Source organism: Macaca nemestrina, chromosome 17 (assembly GCF_043159975.1).
Source record: "Macaca nemestrina isolate mMacNem1 chromosome 17, mMacNem.hap1, whole genome shotgun sequence".
In the NCBI taxonomy this organism is placed as follows: domain Eukaryota; kingdom Metazoa; phylum Chordata; class Mammalia; order Primates; family Cercopithecidae; genus Macaca; species Macaca nemestrina.
In genome coordinates this window covers 39,332,870-39,344,905 of record NC_092141.1, presented here as the reverse complement: position 1 = coordinate 39,344,905, position 12,036 = coordinate 39,332,870, and the positions used below count along the sequence as shown (strand labels likewise).

The 12,036-nt window shown below is 46.4% G+C and overlaps 1 protein-coding gene across 1 annotated transcript; it reads left to right on the top strand.

Moving 5' to 3' along the window:
- Positions 1–439: 439 nt before the first annotated feature.
- LOC139359545 (C-C motif chemokine 3-like 1) lies at positions 440–3,048 on the top strand. The gene is made up of 3 exons (XM_071082662.1): positions 440–812; positions 1,500–1,614; positions 2,020–3,048. Exons 1-3 carry the CDS (start codon positions 737–739, stop codon positions 2,108–2,110), a joined length of 282 nt encoding a protein of 93 aa, XP_070938763.1. The 5' UTR covers positions 440–736; the 3' UTR covers positions 2,111–3,048.
- Positions 3,049–12,036: the final 8,988 nt, after the last annotated feature.

Below are 12,036 nucleotides of genomic sequence, written 5' to 3'. Positions count from 1 at the left end.
CACCATGCCTGGCCTCATAGACCAGTTCTTTTTTTTTTTTTTTTTTTTTTTGAGACGGAGTCTCGCTCTGTCGCCCAGGCTGGAGTGCAGTGGCCGGATCTCAGCTCACTGCAAGCTCCGCCTCCCGGGTTCACGCCATTCTCCTGCCTCAGCCTCCGGAGTAGCTGGGACTACAGGTGCCCGCCACCTCGCCCGGCTAGTTTTTTGTATTTTTTTAGTAGAGACGGGGTTTCACCATGTTAGCTAGGATGGTCTTGATCTTGTGACCTCGTGATCCGCCCGTCTCGGCCTCCCAAAGTGTTGGGATTACAGGCTTGAGCCACCGCACCCGGCCCATAGACCAGTTCTTATGAGAAGGGATCAGCTAAGAATAGCCTTGGGTTGATACACACCCCTTTTCACACTCACAGGAGAAACCATTTCCCCATGAAGCTAGAACCAGTCATGAGTTGAGAGTTGAGAGTTAGAGAATCACTCAGAGATGCTATTCTTGGATATCCTGAGCCCCTGTGGTCACCGGGGACCCTGGGTTGTGCAACACTCAGCATGACAGCATCACTGTGCTTAAAAATTTCCCTCCTCACCCCCAGATTCCATTTCCCCATCCGCCAGGGCTGCCTATAAAGAGAAGGAGAGATGGCTTCAGACTTCAGGAGGACACAGGCAGCAGAGAGGGGTCAGTCCCTTCTTGGTTCTGCTGACACTCGAGCCTACATTCCATCACCTGCTCAGAATCATGCAGGTCTCCACTGCTGCCCTTGCCGTCCTCCTCTGCACCGTGGCTCTCTGCAAGCCGGTCTTCTCTGCACCACGTGAGTCCGAGTTTCGTTGTGGGTTTCACCAGTCTCTGGCCATGGTTAGACCACATCAGTCTTTTCTTGTGGCCTGAGAGCCCCCAAGAGAAAAAAAGGAACTTCTTAAAGGGCTGCCAAACACCTTGGTCTTTCCCTTCAAGACTTTTATTTTTATCTCTAGAAGGGGTCTTAGCCCTCCTAGTCTCCAGGTATGAGAATCTAGGCAGGGGCAGGGGTCCCTTGTACAGATAGAAAAACAGGGTTGGAAACAAGTCAGTTTACAAGAGGCAGAATCCAGGGCTGGTTACTTCCCAGTGGGGCCTGTTGTTCACTCTCCAGGTCACCTTAGGTCTCCCAGGAGCTCTGTCCCTTGGATGTCTTATGAGAGATGTCCAAGGCTTCTCTTGGGCTGGGGTCTGACTTCTTGAACCAGACAAAATTCCTTGAAGAAAGCTGAGATAAGAGAACAGTCCGTCCAGGTATCTGGATCACACAGAGAAACAGAGAACCCACTATGAAGAGTCAAGGGGAAAGAAGGAAATAGACAGAAACAAAGACAGAAACATTTCTCCGCAAAAACGCCCAAATGCCTTCCAGTCACTTGGTCTGGGCAAGCCTGCCTTCCTCAGCCGCTCGGGGATCAGAAGCTGCCTGGCCTTTTCTTCTGAGATGTGCCTCAAGCTCATTCTCTTCCTTTCTCTGCAGTTGGTGCTGACACGCCGACCTCCTGCTGCTTCAGCTACATCTCCCGGCAGATTCCACAGAATTTCGTAGCTGACTACTTTGAGACCAGCAGCCAGTGCTCCAAGCCCGGTGTCATGTAAGTGCCAGTCTTCCTGCTCGCCTCTAGGGAGGTAGGGAGGGTCGGGTGGGGGCAGAGACAGGCCAGAAGGCCATCCTGGAAAGGCCCAGCCTTCCAGAGCCTATCAGGGATACAGGACCCAGGGCTCCGAGGTGTGACCTGACTTGGGGCTGGAGTGGGGCAGGTGTTACAGAGTCAGGAAGGGCTGTCCCAGCCCAGAGGAAAGGGACAGGAAGGAGGTAACAGGACCCTCTGGGAGCCCCCCGCCCGGAGTCCCTGACAGAAGCTCTCTAGACAGAGATAGGCAGGGGGTCGCTGAGAGAGGAGCAGGCCCTGAGCTGCACAGGACAGAGAGCGGCCACGGTGGGCCCGGGATTCCCCTGCTGGATTCCCCAGTGCTTAACCTTCCTCCCTTCTCCACAGCTTCCTAACCAAGAGAGGCCGGCAGGTCTGTGCTGACCCCAGTGAGGACTGGGTCCAGAAATACGTCAGCGACCTGGAGCTGAGTGCCTGAGGGGTCCGGAAGCTTCGAGGCCCAGTGACCTCGGTGGACCCAGTGGGGAGCAGGAGCCTGAGCCTTGGGAACATCCCTGTGACCTCCACAGCTACCTCTTCTATGGACTGGTTGTTGCCCAACAGCCACTGTGGGACTCTTTTTAACTTAAATTTTTATTTATTTATACTATTGAGTTTGTGTAATTTATTTTCGATTTCACAGTGTGTTTGTGATTGTTTGCTCTGAGAGTTCCCCTGTGCCCTCCCCCTTCCCTCACACTGTGTTTGGTGACAAGTGACTGGCTGTCACTGGCCTGCTGTAGACAGTCATGGTACCAAAGCCACCAGACTGACCAATGTGTATTGGATGCTTTTGGTCAGGGCTGTGATCGGCCTGGGGAAATAATAAAGATGCTCTTTTAAAAGGTAAACCAGTATTGAGTTTGGTTTTGTTTTTCTGACATATTAAAATCACTGGTTAAGAGGAATCATAGGCAAAGATTAGGAAGAGGTGAAATGGAGGGACACTGGGAGAGATGGGGAGGGCTACCACAGAGTTATCCACTGTACAACGGAGGCACAGTTCTGGAACATTGAAACTGCGAATATGTTATAACTCAAATCGTAATATGCATGCTCTAGGAGAATTCACTCCTTGAATGGATACCGTTAAGTTGAGTATTCCGTAGCGCATATTCATGATGAATCAAGCTTTAATAGCAATTACTTACACTATGGAGGCTTACTCCTACTGAGTGCTTTTTATGCATTGTTCATTTAATCTTACCAATGCAATAGTACAGCTTAGGTACTATTAATACCTCCATTTGACAGAAAAGTAACCCAGGGCTCAGAAAGGTTAGGTAACTTGGCTGAGATTACACAGCATGTAAAAGGTCAACTCCTTTCCAAAACTGGACTTTTATTGAACTACAGACTATGCTATTAACCACTGGCAAATTTATTTCCCCAAACATGATCCCCCTATACTCAAATCTTACCCTATTCTTTAACAGATTGTATTTCATCCATTGCAAGCACTTCCTGTCAGGATTCTGAGTTGACATAGAGTGTTTGAGCAGTGATTGCTTAAGCCACTTACATCAACATGTTCAGGTGTAGACCTGGGAATTGATATTTTTATCAAGCTTATGAGATGTTCCATAGCCTGTTAATGACTGAGAGCCACTGTCAATAGAATTCACCACTATTTTCTAATGTGGTAAGTATCTGCATATGGCAACAGGTATATTATATATTATTTCTCTAGAATCTACACTCTACAAAATAAATAGCTAATGTTAGAGAAGAAAAAGACAACCAGCTGTGTGGAGCAGGATGCTGTCTATAGGTTTACTGTGAAAGGTAAGTTACTTAATAGATGGATTGCCTGCATTCTATGTACAAGAAGTGCACACTAAGCTAGGGTCCTTTTTGCAGAAGAAAGAGAAATTCAAAATATTTGTGTGAAAACCAAACGTGTGTTAATTTTTATGAGCTATGCTTATTTCATTTTGTTTAAAATAATCTAATTTTTGGGTCCAAACATGTTTAGAATTGTACAGTTCAAACTCTTCAAAGCGTATTTAAACACCACTACTTGGCAAATATTAAAATGCACATACTATGTGACCTACATCCCGTTTGACCTGATCCCATTTCTAGGAATCTGCTTTATAGAAACACTGCCAAAAGATAAGACTATGTAGACATGAGGATATTCTTTGCAGCATGGTTGGTAAAGAGCAAAGAAATGCAGTCATCAGTAGGGGATTAACCAGTAGAGGATTAAGATGTCCAGTGGAATATTCTATAGTCAGTGAAAAAAAAGCAGCACACATCTATATCTGTGGAAAGTGTCCATAATATTACATGTAAAAGGTATATCTATTTACATGCAGTATATGCATATATATTCTCTATGTATGCTACAGAACTATCTGTAAAGGATATTATTTTGTTTTTACTTTGAAAGCCATATACGCATATATATTTACATAGGCAAATATTTGGAAAGATACACATCAAATAGCTAACTATCATTTCTTTGAGGAAATGAGGCTTTTCTTTTTTTTTTTTTTTTTTAGGAATGAGGGTTTTTCCTTTTTATATTGTGCACTTTCAAAACTTTGAGTTATTTTCTGATTAACTTGCCTAGCTTACCTCTCTGGTCTCATCTTGCCTTATTCTTTGATGGGTGATATTCCATCCATCACCACCACTTTCTGGTCAGGATTCTGAGTTGATGCAGAGAGGATAGAGCTCAGCCTGGCTTACAGCGTTTTGATGCCATGAAGGCTTTCATATAATGAGGGTACAGCAACAAACACGTCCTTTTGACAAGGCTGTTTCTCTCTCCCTCTCTCTTTCTCTCTCTCTCTCTCTCTCTCTCTCACAGACACACACACACACACACACACACACACACACACACACACACACAGAGGAGCAGCTTTTGTCTCCATAGACATAGTGAAGGTGTCATCATTCCTTCTTTATTGGCTTTCAGGAGAATATAGGTGCGCACAACACTTGCCTGCACTGAATTGTTTCTCAAGGTCCAGAACCCCAAAGCTAAACAAAGTTTAATCATGCCCGACATTCCCTAAATACGAGTGTTATGAACAAACAGAATAGATTGAACAAAGACCCCTGTTAGGGAACGGGAGAATGGGAATTGCATTTTTAAGCAGTTCAGCCAGTCTGACAGTCCCTAGTTCTCCTCCCTGGGGGAATGCCCTCCATGGACAATCTGAGATGTGCAATGTGGAGGATCTGCTTTCTGGAGGCTACTGACTTGCTGTCTGTGTGAGTTAGCCTGAGGTTGCCTTCGGTATTGTGTAATCAAGGGCTGTTTGGAACCAGTCTCGTGGTTTCTTTGGCAATGTGACTTCATTCTAATGTCCGTAGGCTACTATTTGCTTCTGATCAATTCCATGGGCCAGGTAGCCAGAAGCAGAGAAGTTGTCAGTTGCATAGTTCACATTTGCATTTTAACTGGGATTGGGAATGTGCACTTTCTTTTTTCTTGTTCTTTTTTCTTTTCTTTTCTTTTCTTTTTTTTTTGAGAAGGAGTCTCACACTGTCACCAGGGCTGGAGTGCAATAGTGTGATCTTGACTGACTGCAATCTCAGCCTCCCAGGTTCAAGGGATTCTCCTGCCTCAGCTTCCTAAGTAGCTGGGATTACAGGTGCCTGCCACCATACCTGGCTAATTTTTTGGATTTTTAGTAGAGACGGGGCTTCACTATGTTGGCCAGTCTGGTCTCAAACTCCTGACCTTGCAATCCGCCTGTCTCCCAAAGTGCCGGGAATACAGGCGTCAGCCACTGCACCCGGCCGGAGATGTGGACTTTCTAGCACAGACCTCACTACCATTGTCACCTCGACCTCCCAGCCCCTGGCGAGAGACCTCTGCTTGCATCTTGGCTCATGTGGAGGTGATGAATATTTGACCCTTGGCCTTGTTAGGTCGCTCATCTTCCTGTCTCTGCTCATATTAACTTTATCTTCCAGTAGAAAATTCCGCATTTACAGCCCTTCAAGTCTCCAGATTACTGGATTCTCAGTCAACAAGTTGGAAGGGCCTTTTTAACCAAGTTCATTTTCTTCCTTTTTCAATTTCAGATGAGCCCATCTCAAAGTAGCCTAAACTCTTTCTTAAAGGACCTCACTGATGTAATACATAGCTACTAAATTCCAATATTCAGAATCTTTTCTTTTCCTTTTTTTTGAGACAAAGTCTTGCTCTGTCACCCAGGCTGGAGTACAGTGGCATGACCTTGGCTCACTGCAAGCTCCACCTCCCGGGTTCACATCATTCTCCTGCCTCAACTTCCCAAGTAGCTGGGACTACAGGCGCCCACCACCACGCCCGGCTAACTTTTTGTATTTTTAGTAGAGACGGGATTTCACCGTGTTAGCCAGGATGGTCGATCTCCTGATCTCGTGATCCGCCTGCCTTGGCCTCCCAAAGTGCTGGGATTACAGGCATGAGCCACCACACCCAGCTTATATTCAGAATCTTTTCTATCAAATTCCTTAATGCTGCAGCCTTGGTATTTGGCACAGGCTTTTGGCACCAAAATAAGCCAGACCATAGTTCAACCAGCACGTGCAATACTTTGTAATGTGGATTGCAAAAGGTAGTGCCCAGACAGGACAGCATGGTGAGTATCTCCTGGAAACATGGTAGCAATGCACATTCTCAGCCCCACTTCCTTTCTTAATGGACCAGGGCCCAGCAACCTGTGTTTTAACAAGGCTCCAGGTAATTCTGATGCATGTAAGGTTTAAAACTCCCATTTCACAAGGTCCTCACCAAGTCACCTCCTACTTCCTCGTTTCAGCCAGTTCCACACTTCAGTCAGGGCCTGTGACTTTTAACAGACCCTGTGTCTCTGCACAGATACAGATTCCTCCTCTTTCCTGGGAACTGCACCCACAAAAATACATTATGTGGGATTGACCACATCCCAAATGCTAGGTGGGTCCTGATTAAAATAAGCTGATTTGCATCTTGAGTTTTTTAAACTTACCACAACATAAGCATTTCTCATGTCATTGCATTGTTTGTAAAGGCTGCCTAATAGCCAATCAAGGGAAGATCCCATAATTTTCTTAGCCATTTCCATATCATAGGCAATTTAAATTGGGTCCAATTTTAAGTTGTTATAAATATGCTGGGGACCAAATACACTTATGCAGTGTTCTTTTTTTCCATATTTGAATTTATTTCTATAGAGAATAGATTCCTAGACATGGACCCTCTTGGCCAAAGGCTAAGAACATTTATTTCAAGGTTCCTTATGCATATTAGTACCCATATTAAACGCATCTTTAGGTCCTTTGCTTAGCACATATCTCTCTTGAATGAACAGATGTCTGGAAGCCTGGAACGAACAGAGGTCTGGAAGCCTGGAATGAACAGAGGTCTGGAAGCCTGGTTGTACTCTCATTACTCAGTAGCTCAGGCTTCGCTAACACAGCTCTGTCCATCTGCGTGTGGTTTAAGTTGGGCTCTGCTGCTCAGGACTCCTGGCATCACTGCATAAGTCAAGTCTACACCGTTAGAACAGCTGTGGGATAACACAGAAGTTTCCGCTCTGCCAGGGGAAACTATGACTACAGAGCTTTAGTGAGGAGGAACTAGCTAAGTGGTCCTGGGTGACACCAATATCTCACCTCCTCTCGCTGTGGAAACCACTTCCCCATCAACAGCCCTAAGACAAGTGAGCACTTGAACTATTCTCGCAAATACCCTGAGCCCTGTGGCTACCAAGAACCCCTCGCATGTGCGAGTCAACAAGACACCACAGTGCTTACAAAACATCCTCTCTCATCAGCCCCAGTTTCCATCTTCCCATGACTCAGGGCTCACCTCTTAAGGGGAGGGGACACAGCTCGGACCCCGCAGCTGGCGACTGAGCGCCCAAGGCCTGTCCTCTGCTCACACTCTTGGGCCCCCGCGTCCTCCTATCCTGGGCCTCCTCTCACGAGTCTGTCTTCCTCCTGCCTTTGCTGTTGTTGACCTCTGGCTGGGGTCAAACCACATCACCAAAGTCCAAGGACAGAGGTACTCAAGTGAAACAGGAAACTTCCTAAGGGATTTTCAAAATGCCCTGGGCTATCTGTTCAGGAAGATTTTCTTCCCCAAAGTGTTTTCACTTTCTATTCTATAAACCTTAAAGGCAGGGTACGGTCTTGTCCTACTTAGGGAAGGAGAATATTGAGTAGGTTTCAATAAGGGGCAGAACCCAGCTACAATCACTTCCCGGTGGCCAGCTGAGTCACGAAATCGCCACAGGTCTGCCTCACAGGTGATTGGCAGAGACGGCCTCTGGTTGGAAAAAATCTCTCTTAGACCACATTATGTTCCTGCAGTAGAGCTGGAATAAGAGCAGACTAATTAGCTGCAATTCCTACAGAGGGAGATGGAGGCCAAACATAAGGCTCAAACAGAAATGGAAGGGAAAAGTGGGGAAACAAGAACTCCCCAACTTCCTGCTGGTTCTTCTCATCCCCAAGTCCCCAACTTCCTGCTGGTTCTTCTCATCCCCAAATCCCCAACTTCCTGCTGGTTCTTCTCATCCCCAAATCATCCCCTAACAGTGCTGTCTCCATCTACTTCCTCCTGATTTTATCACTGGGTAGAAGGAGTTGGCTCACTCGTCCCCAGTGAAAAATGACCCAGGGTCGTGATGCTCCTTCCCTCAGAATGCCCAAGTGCCCAGGCACCCAAGGGTCTGCTGCTTTTCCTAGGACCCCCAGAAGACCCCTAGCAGAATGGTAGATGGCAATTATGAGACTCACAGCTGGTGCCAGGTAAGGGCTGGTGCTCCTGCCCATCTCTGGAGAGAGGCAGGACTCGGAGCGGGGCAGCCTGCAAGGGCACCAGCGGGTATGAGGGCCCTTCTGGGGACCCCAGGCCTTGGAGGTCCTATCTGGTGGCGGGACACAGGGAAGGGCCACAGAGGTGTCTTCTGGCCTGACCTGGGGTCTGCAAGGAACCAGGGAAGAGCTGCCCCCGGCAGAGGGAAGAGAGGAAGTGTCAGCGGGAGGAGGCTGCCTGAGGAGACCCCCGAGCCACTGAGGAAAGGTCTAGGGACCTAAGGTTGGACAAAGAGTCCTGAGCAAGTGGACAGGCCCTACACTTGCCAAGGCAAACAGGAGAAGGCAGCATGGGACCAGGAATTCCCTTGCTGATTCCTCAATTTTTATAACTCTGTCTCTTTTAACAGCTTCCAGAATGAAAGTGGCTGAGGCTGGCAGGTCTGTGCCAACCCCACCGAGTTCTGGTGCCAAGTTCATCACTGACCTCAGAGTCAAATCCCTGAGTGACCTGGAAGCAACAAGACACTGTTACATCTGTGCCAGATTAGGAAGCAGGGACCCAGGACCCAGGGACGTCTCTTCAATTCCTGAACCTACCCCTACCCAAGCAACCACACTCTGGGACTCTTCTTAACATGCATTTCAACTTACCTAGATTATTAAATTTTGGTAATGTATTTCTATGTGTTCTTCACTGCTTGTCTGAAGGGATCCCACAACACCCTCTGCACCCCTTCCTCAGCCCCTCCAGTCATACAGTGGCTGACACATATTCAGGCATATGGCTATTCTTTGAGGCTCTCATACAAGGTGGGTGGTTACGTTCAGTTTTTTCTAGAGGACATTGTTCCAAAGCTGTCAACCAACAAATATTTATAGAACATTATTTATCATTTCACTGTTCATCTATGTAAAATAATGAATTCATTTTGAGTAAACCAGTCTTAAACTGTTGGTGATTCTATTGGCTTTGTTTTGTGACAAAGCAAGGCGGTGGGATGGGAGGGGAGGAGTAGAAAACTCTGAAGAGGGGAAGTCAGCAGAAAGGAAATGACAATAATGCCTCTCCCCAAATAATGAAACACTATTTTATAAAACAATGACTATTTTATGAAATATTATGCACCCAGTATATAATGCATATGCACTAGGTAAATTCATGCTTGAAATATTCATGCATTTAAGTTTATTTTTCTCACAAGTCAAGATCTCTTAAAAATTATTCATTGTCCTTCAAATTCTAACAATGTCTCCAAGGGCTAAGTCCTATTAATACTCCCATTTGATAGAAGAGGAAATGTTGGCTCAGAGAGTTAAAACAACTTGTCCGTAGTCATGCAGCGAATAAATAGTGTAACTAATATGCAAACCTATGAGCAGCCCAGAACCTCCTGGGATGGTTGTTTAAAATGCTCACAAGAGAACTGGGTTTGGATGTGGGAATCTGGATTTTTACCAAACCGCCAAGTGATACACATGCAGACTAAAGACAAGAAACTATGGAATTTGTCAATAAGACTTTTTTTTTTTCTTTTTTTTTTTGAGATAGTCCTGCTGTGTCACCCCGGCTGGAGTGCGGTGGCGCCATCTCGGCTCACCGTAACCTCCGCCTCCCAGGTGAAAGCGATTCTCCTGCCTCAGCCTCCCGAGTGGCTGGGACAACAGTCGCCCACCACCACACCTGGCTAATTTTTGTATTTTTAGTAGAGATGGGTTTTCACCATATTGGCCAGGCTGATCTCAAATTTCTGACTTTGAGATCTGCCCACCTTGGTCTCCCAGTTTGTTTGTTTTGTTTTGACTTGTTTTGAGATGTAGTCTTGCTCTGTCACCCAGGCTGCAGTGCCGTGGTGCCATCTCGGCTCACTGCAACCTCCGCCTCCCGGGTCCAAGTGATCTTCCTGCCTCAGCCTCCCAAGTAGCTGCGATTACAGGTGCACGCCACCACACCCAGCTAATTTTTGTATTTTTAGTAGAGACGGGGCTTCACCATGTTGGCCACGCTGGTTTTGAACTCCTGAACTTGAGAGATCTACTTGCCTCGACCTCCCAAAGTGCTGGGGTTACAGGCATAAGCCACTGCACCCGGCCTCAATGAGAATTTAACCACTCTTTTAAAAATAAGATGCACATGGTAATAGACATCAAACCTGGGTATTATTTCCTAGAATTCATGCTCCACAAAATCAGTGGTTAACATTAGAGAAAGGAAAGACAGTCAGCCAATACACACAACGAGGCTTCTATTGTGAATACAGAATTATTTGACGGATTGCCTGGACTGGAGTTAAGAAACTATGGTCCTCAGAACAAATCTAGCATGACCCCTGTTTTGTAAACAAGTTTTGTTGAAACACAGCCACTCCCACCCTTTTACACATTATCTATCCCAGCTTTCCAAGACAAAAGTGGAGTCACATTGTTGCAACAGAGATTATATAGCCCACAAAGACAAGAATACTTACTATCTAGTCTTTTATAGAAAATGTTTGCTAACTCCTGGCCTATGTTTTAGTATATACATTTTTTTTTTTTTTTTGAGACGGAGTCTCGCTCTGTCCCCCTGGCTGGAGTGCAGTGGCGAGATCTCGGCTCACTGCAAGCTCTGCCTCCCAGGTTCACGCCATTCTCCTGCCTCAGCCTCCTGAGTAGCTCGGACTACAGGCACCTGCCACCACGCCCGGCTAATTTTTTGTATTTTTAGTAGAGACGGGGTTTCACCATGGTCTTGATCTCCTGACCTTGTGATCCGCCCGCCTCGGCCTCCCAAAGTGCTGGGATTACAGGCGTGAGCCACCACGCCCGGCCAGTATACAAATTTTTAAGTATAAGAAAGGCTGACTCAGGATTCCTGCTGTAAAATGCAAGGGGGAGAAATTCAACATACTTGTGAGAAATGCAAAATATATTAACTTTTTGATAAGCCCTAGTTACTTTGTGTGTTTTAAATAATCTATATTTTAGTATCAAAAAGTGACATTCTGGTAATCAGCATTTTTGAAGAGCAATGACACAGTCTGTAGAAAAATTTAAAATCTGGCCGGGCACCGTGGCTCAAGCCTGTAATCTCAGCACTTTGGGAGGCTGAGACGGGCGGATCACGAGGTCAGGAGATCAAGACCATCCTGGCTAACACGGTGAAACCCCGTCTCTCCAAAAAAATACAAAAAACTAGCCAGGCGAGGTGGCGGGCCCCTGTAGTCCCAGCTACCCGGGAGGCTGAGGCAGGAGAATGGCGTGAACCCGGGAGGCGGAGCTTGCAGTAAGCTGAGATCGCGCCACTGCACTCTAGCCTTGGCGACAGAGCGAGACTCCGTCTCAAAAAAAAAAAAAAAAAAGAAAAGAAAAATTTAAAATTTACATACTCTTCAATCTGTCTTATTTCTAGGAATCTGTTTCAAGAAACACTATATAAAGAAACAAAGGAGGGCCAAACACGGTGGCTCACTCCTGTAATCCCTGCACTTTGGGAGGGCGAGGCAGGTGGATAGCTTGAGGTCAGGAGTTCAACTGACTCCTGGCCAACATGGTGAAACTTCATCTCTACTAAAATACAAAAATTAGCCAGGCATGGTGGCAGGCTCCTGTAATCCCAGCTACCTGGGAGGCTGA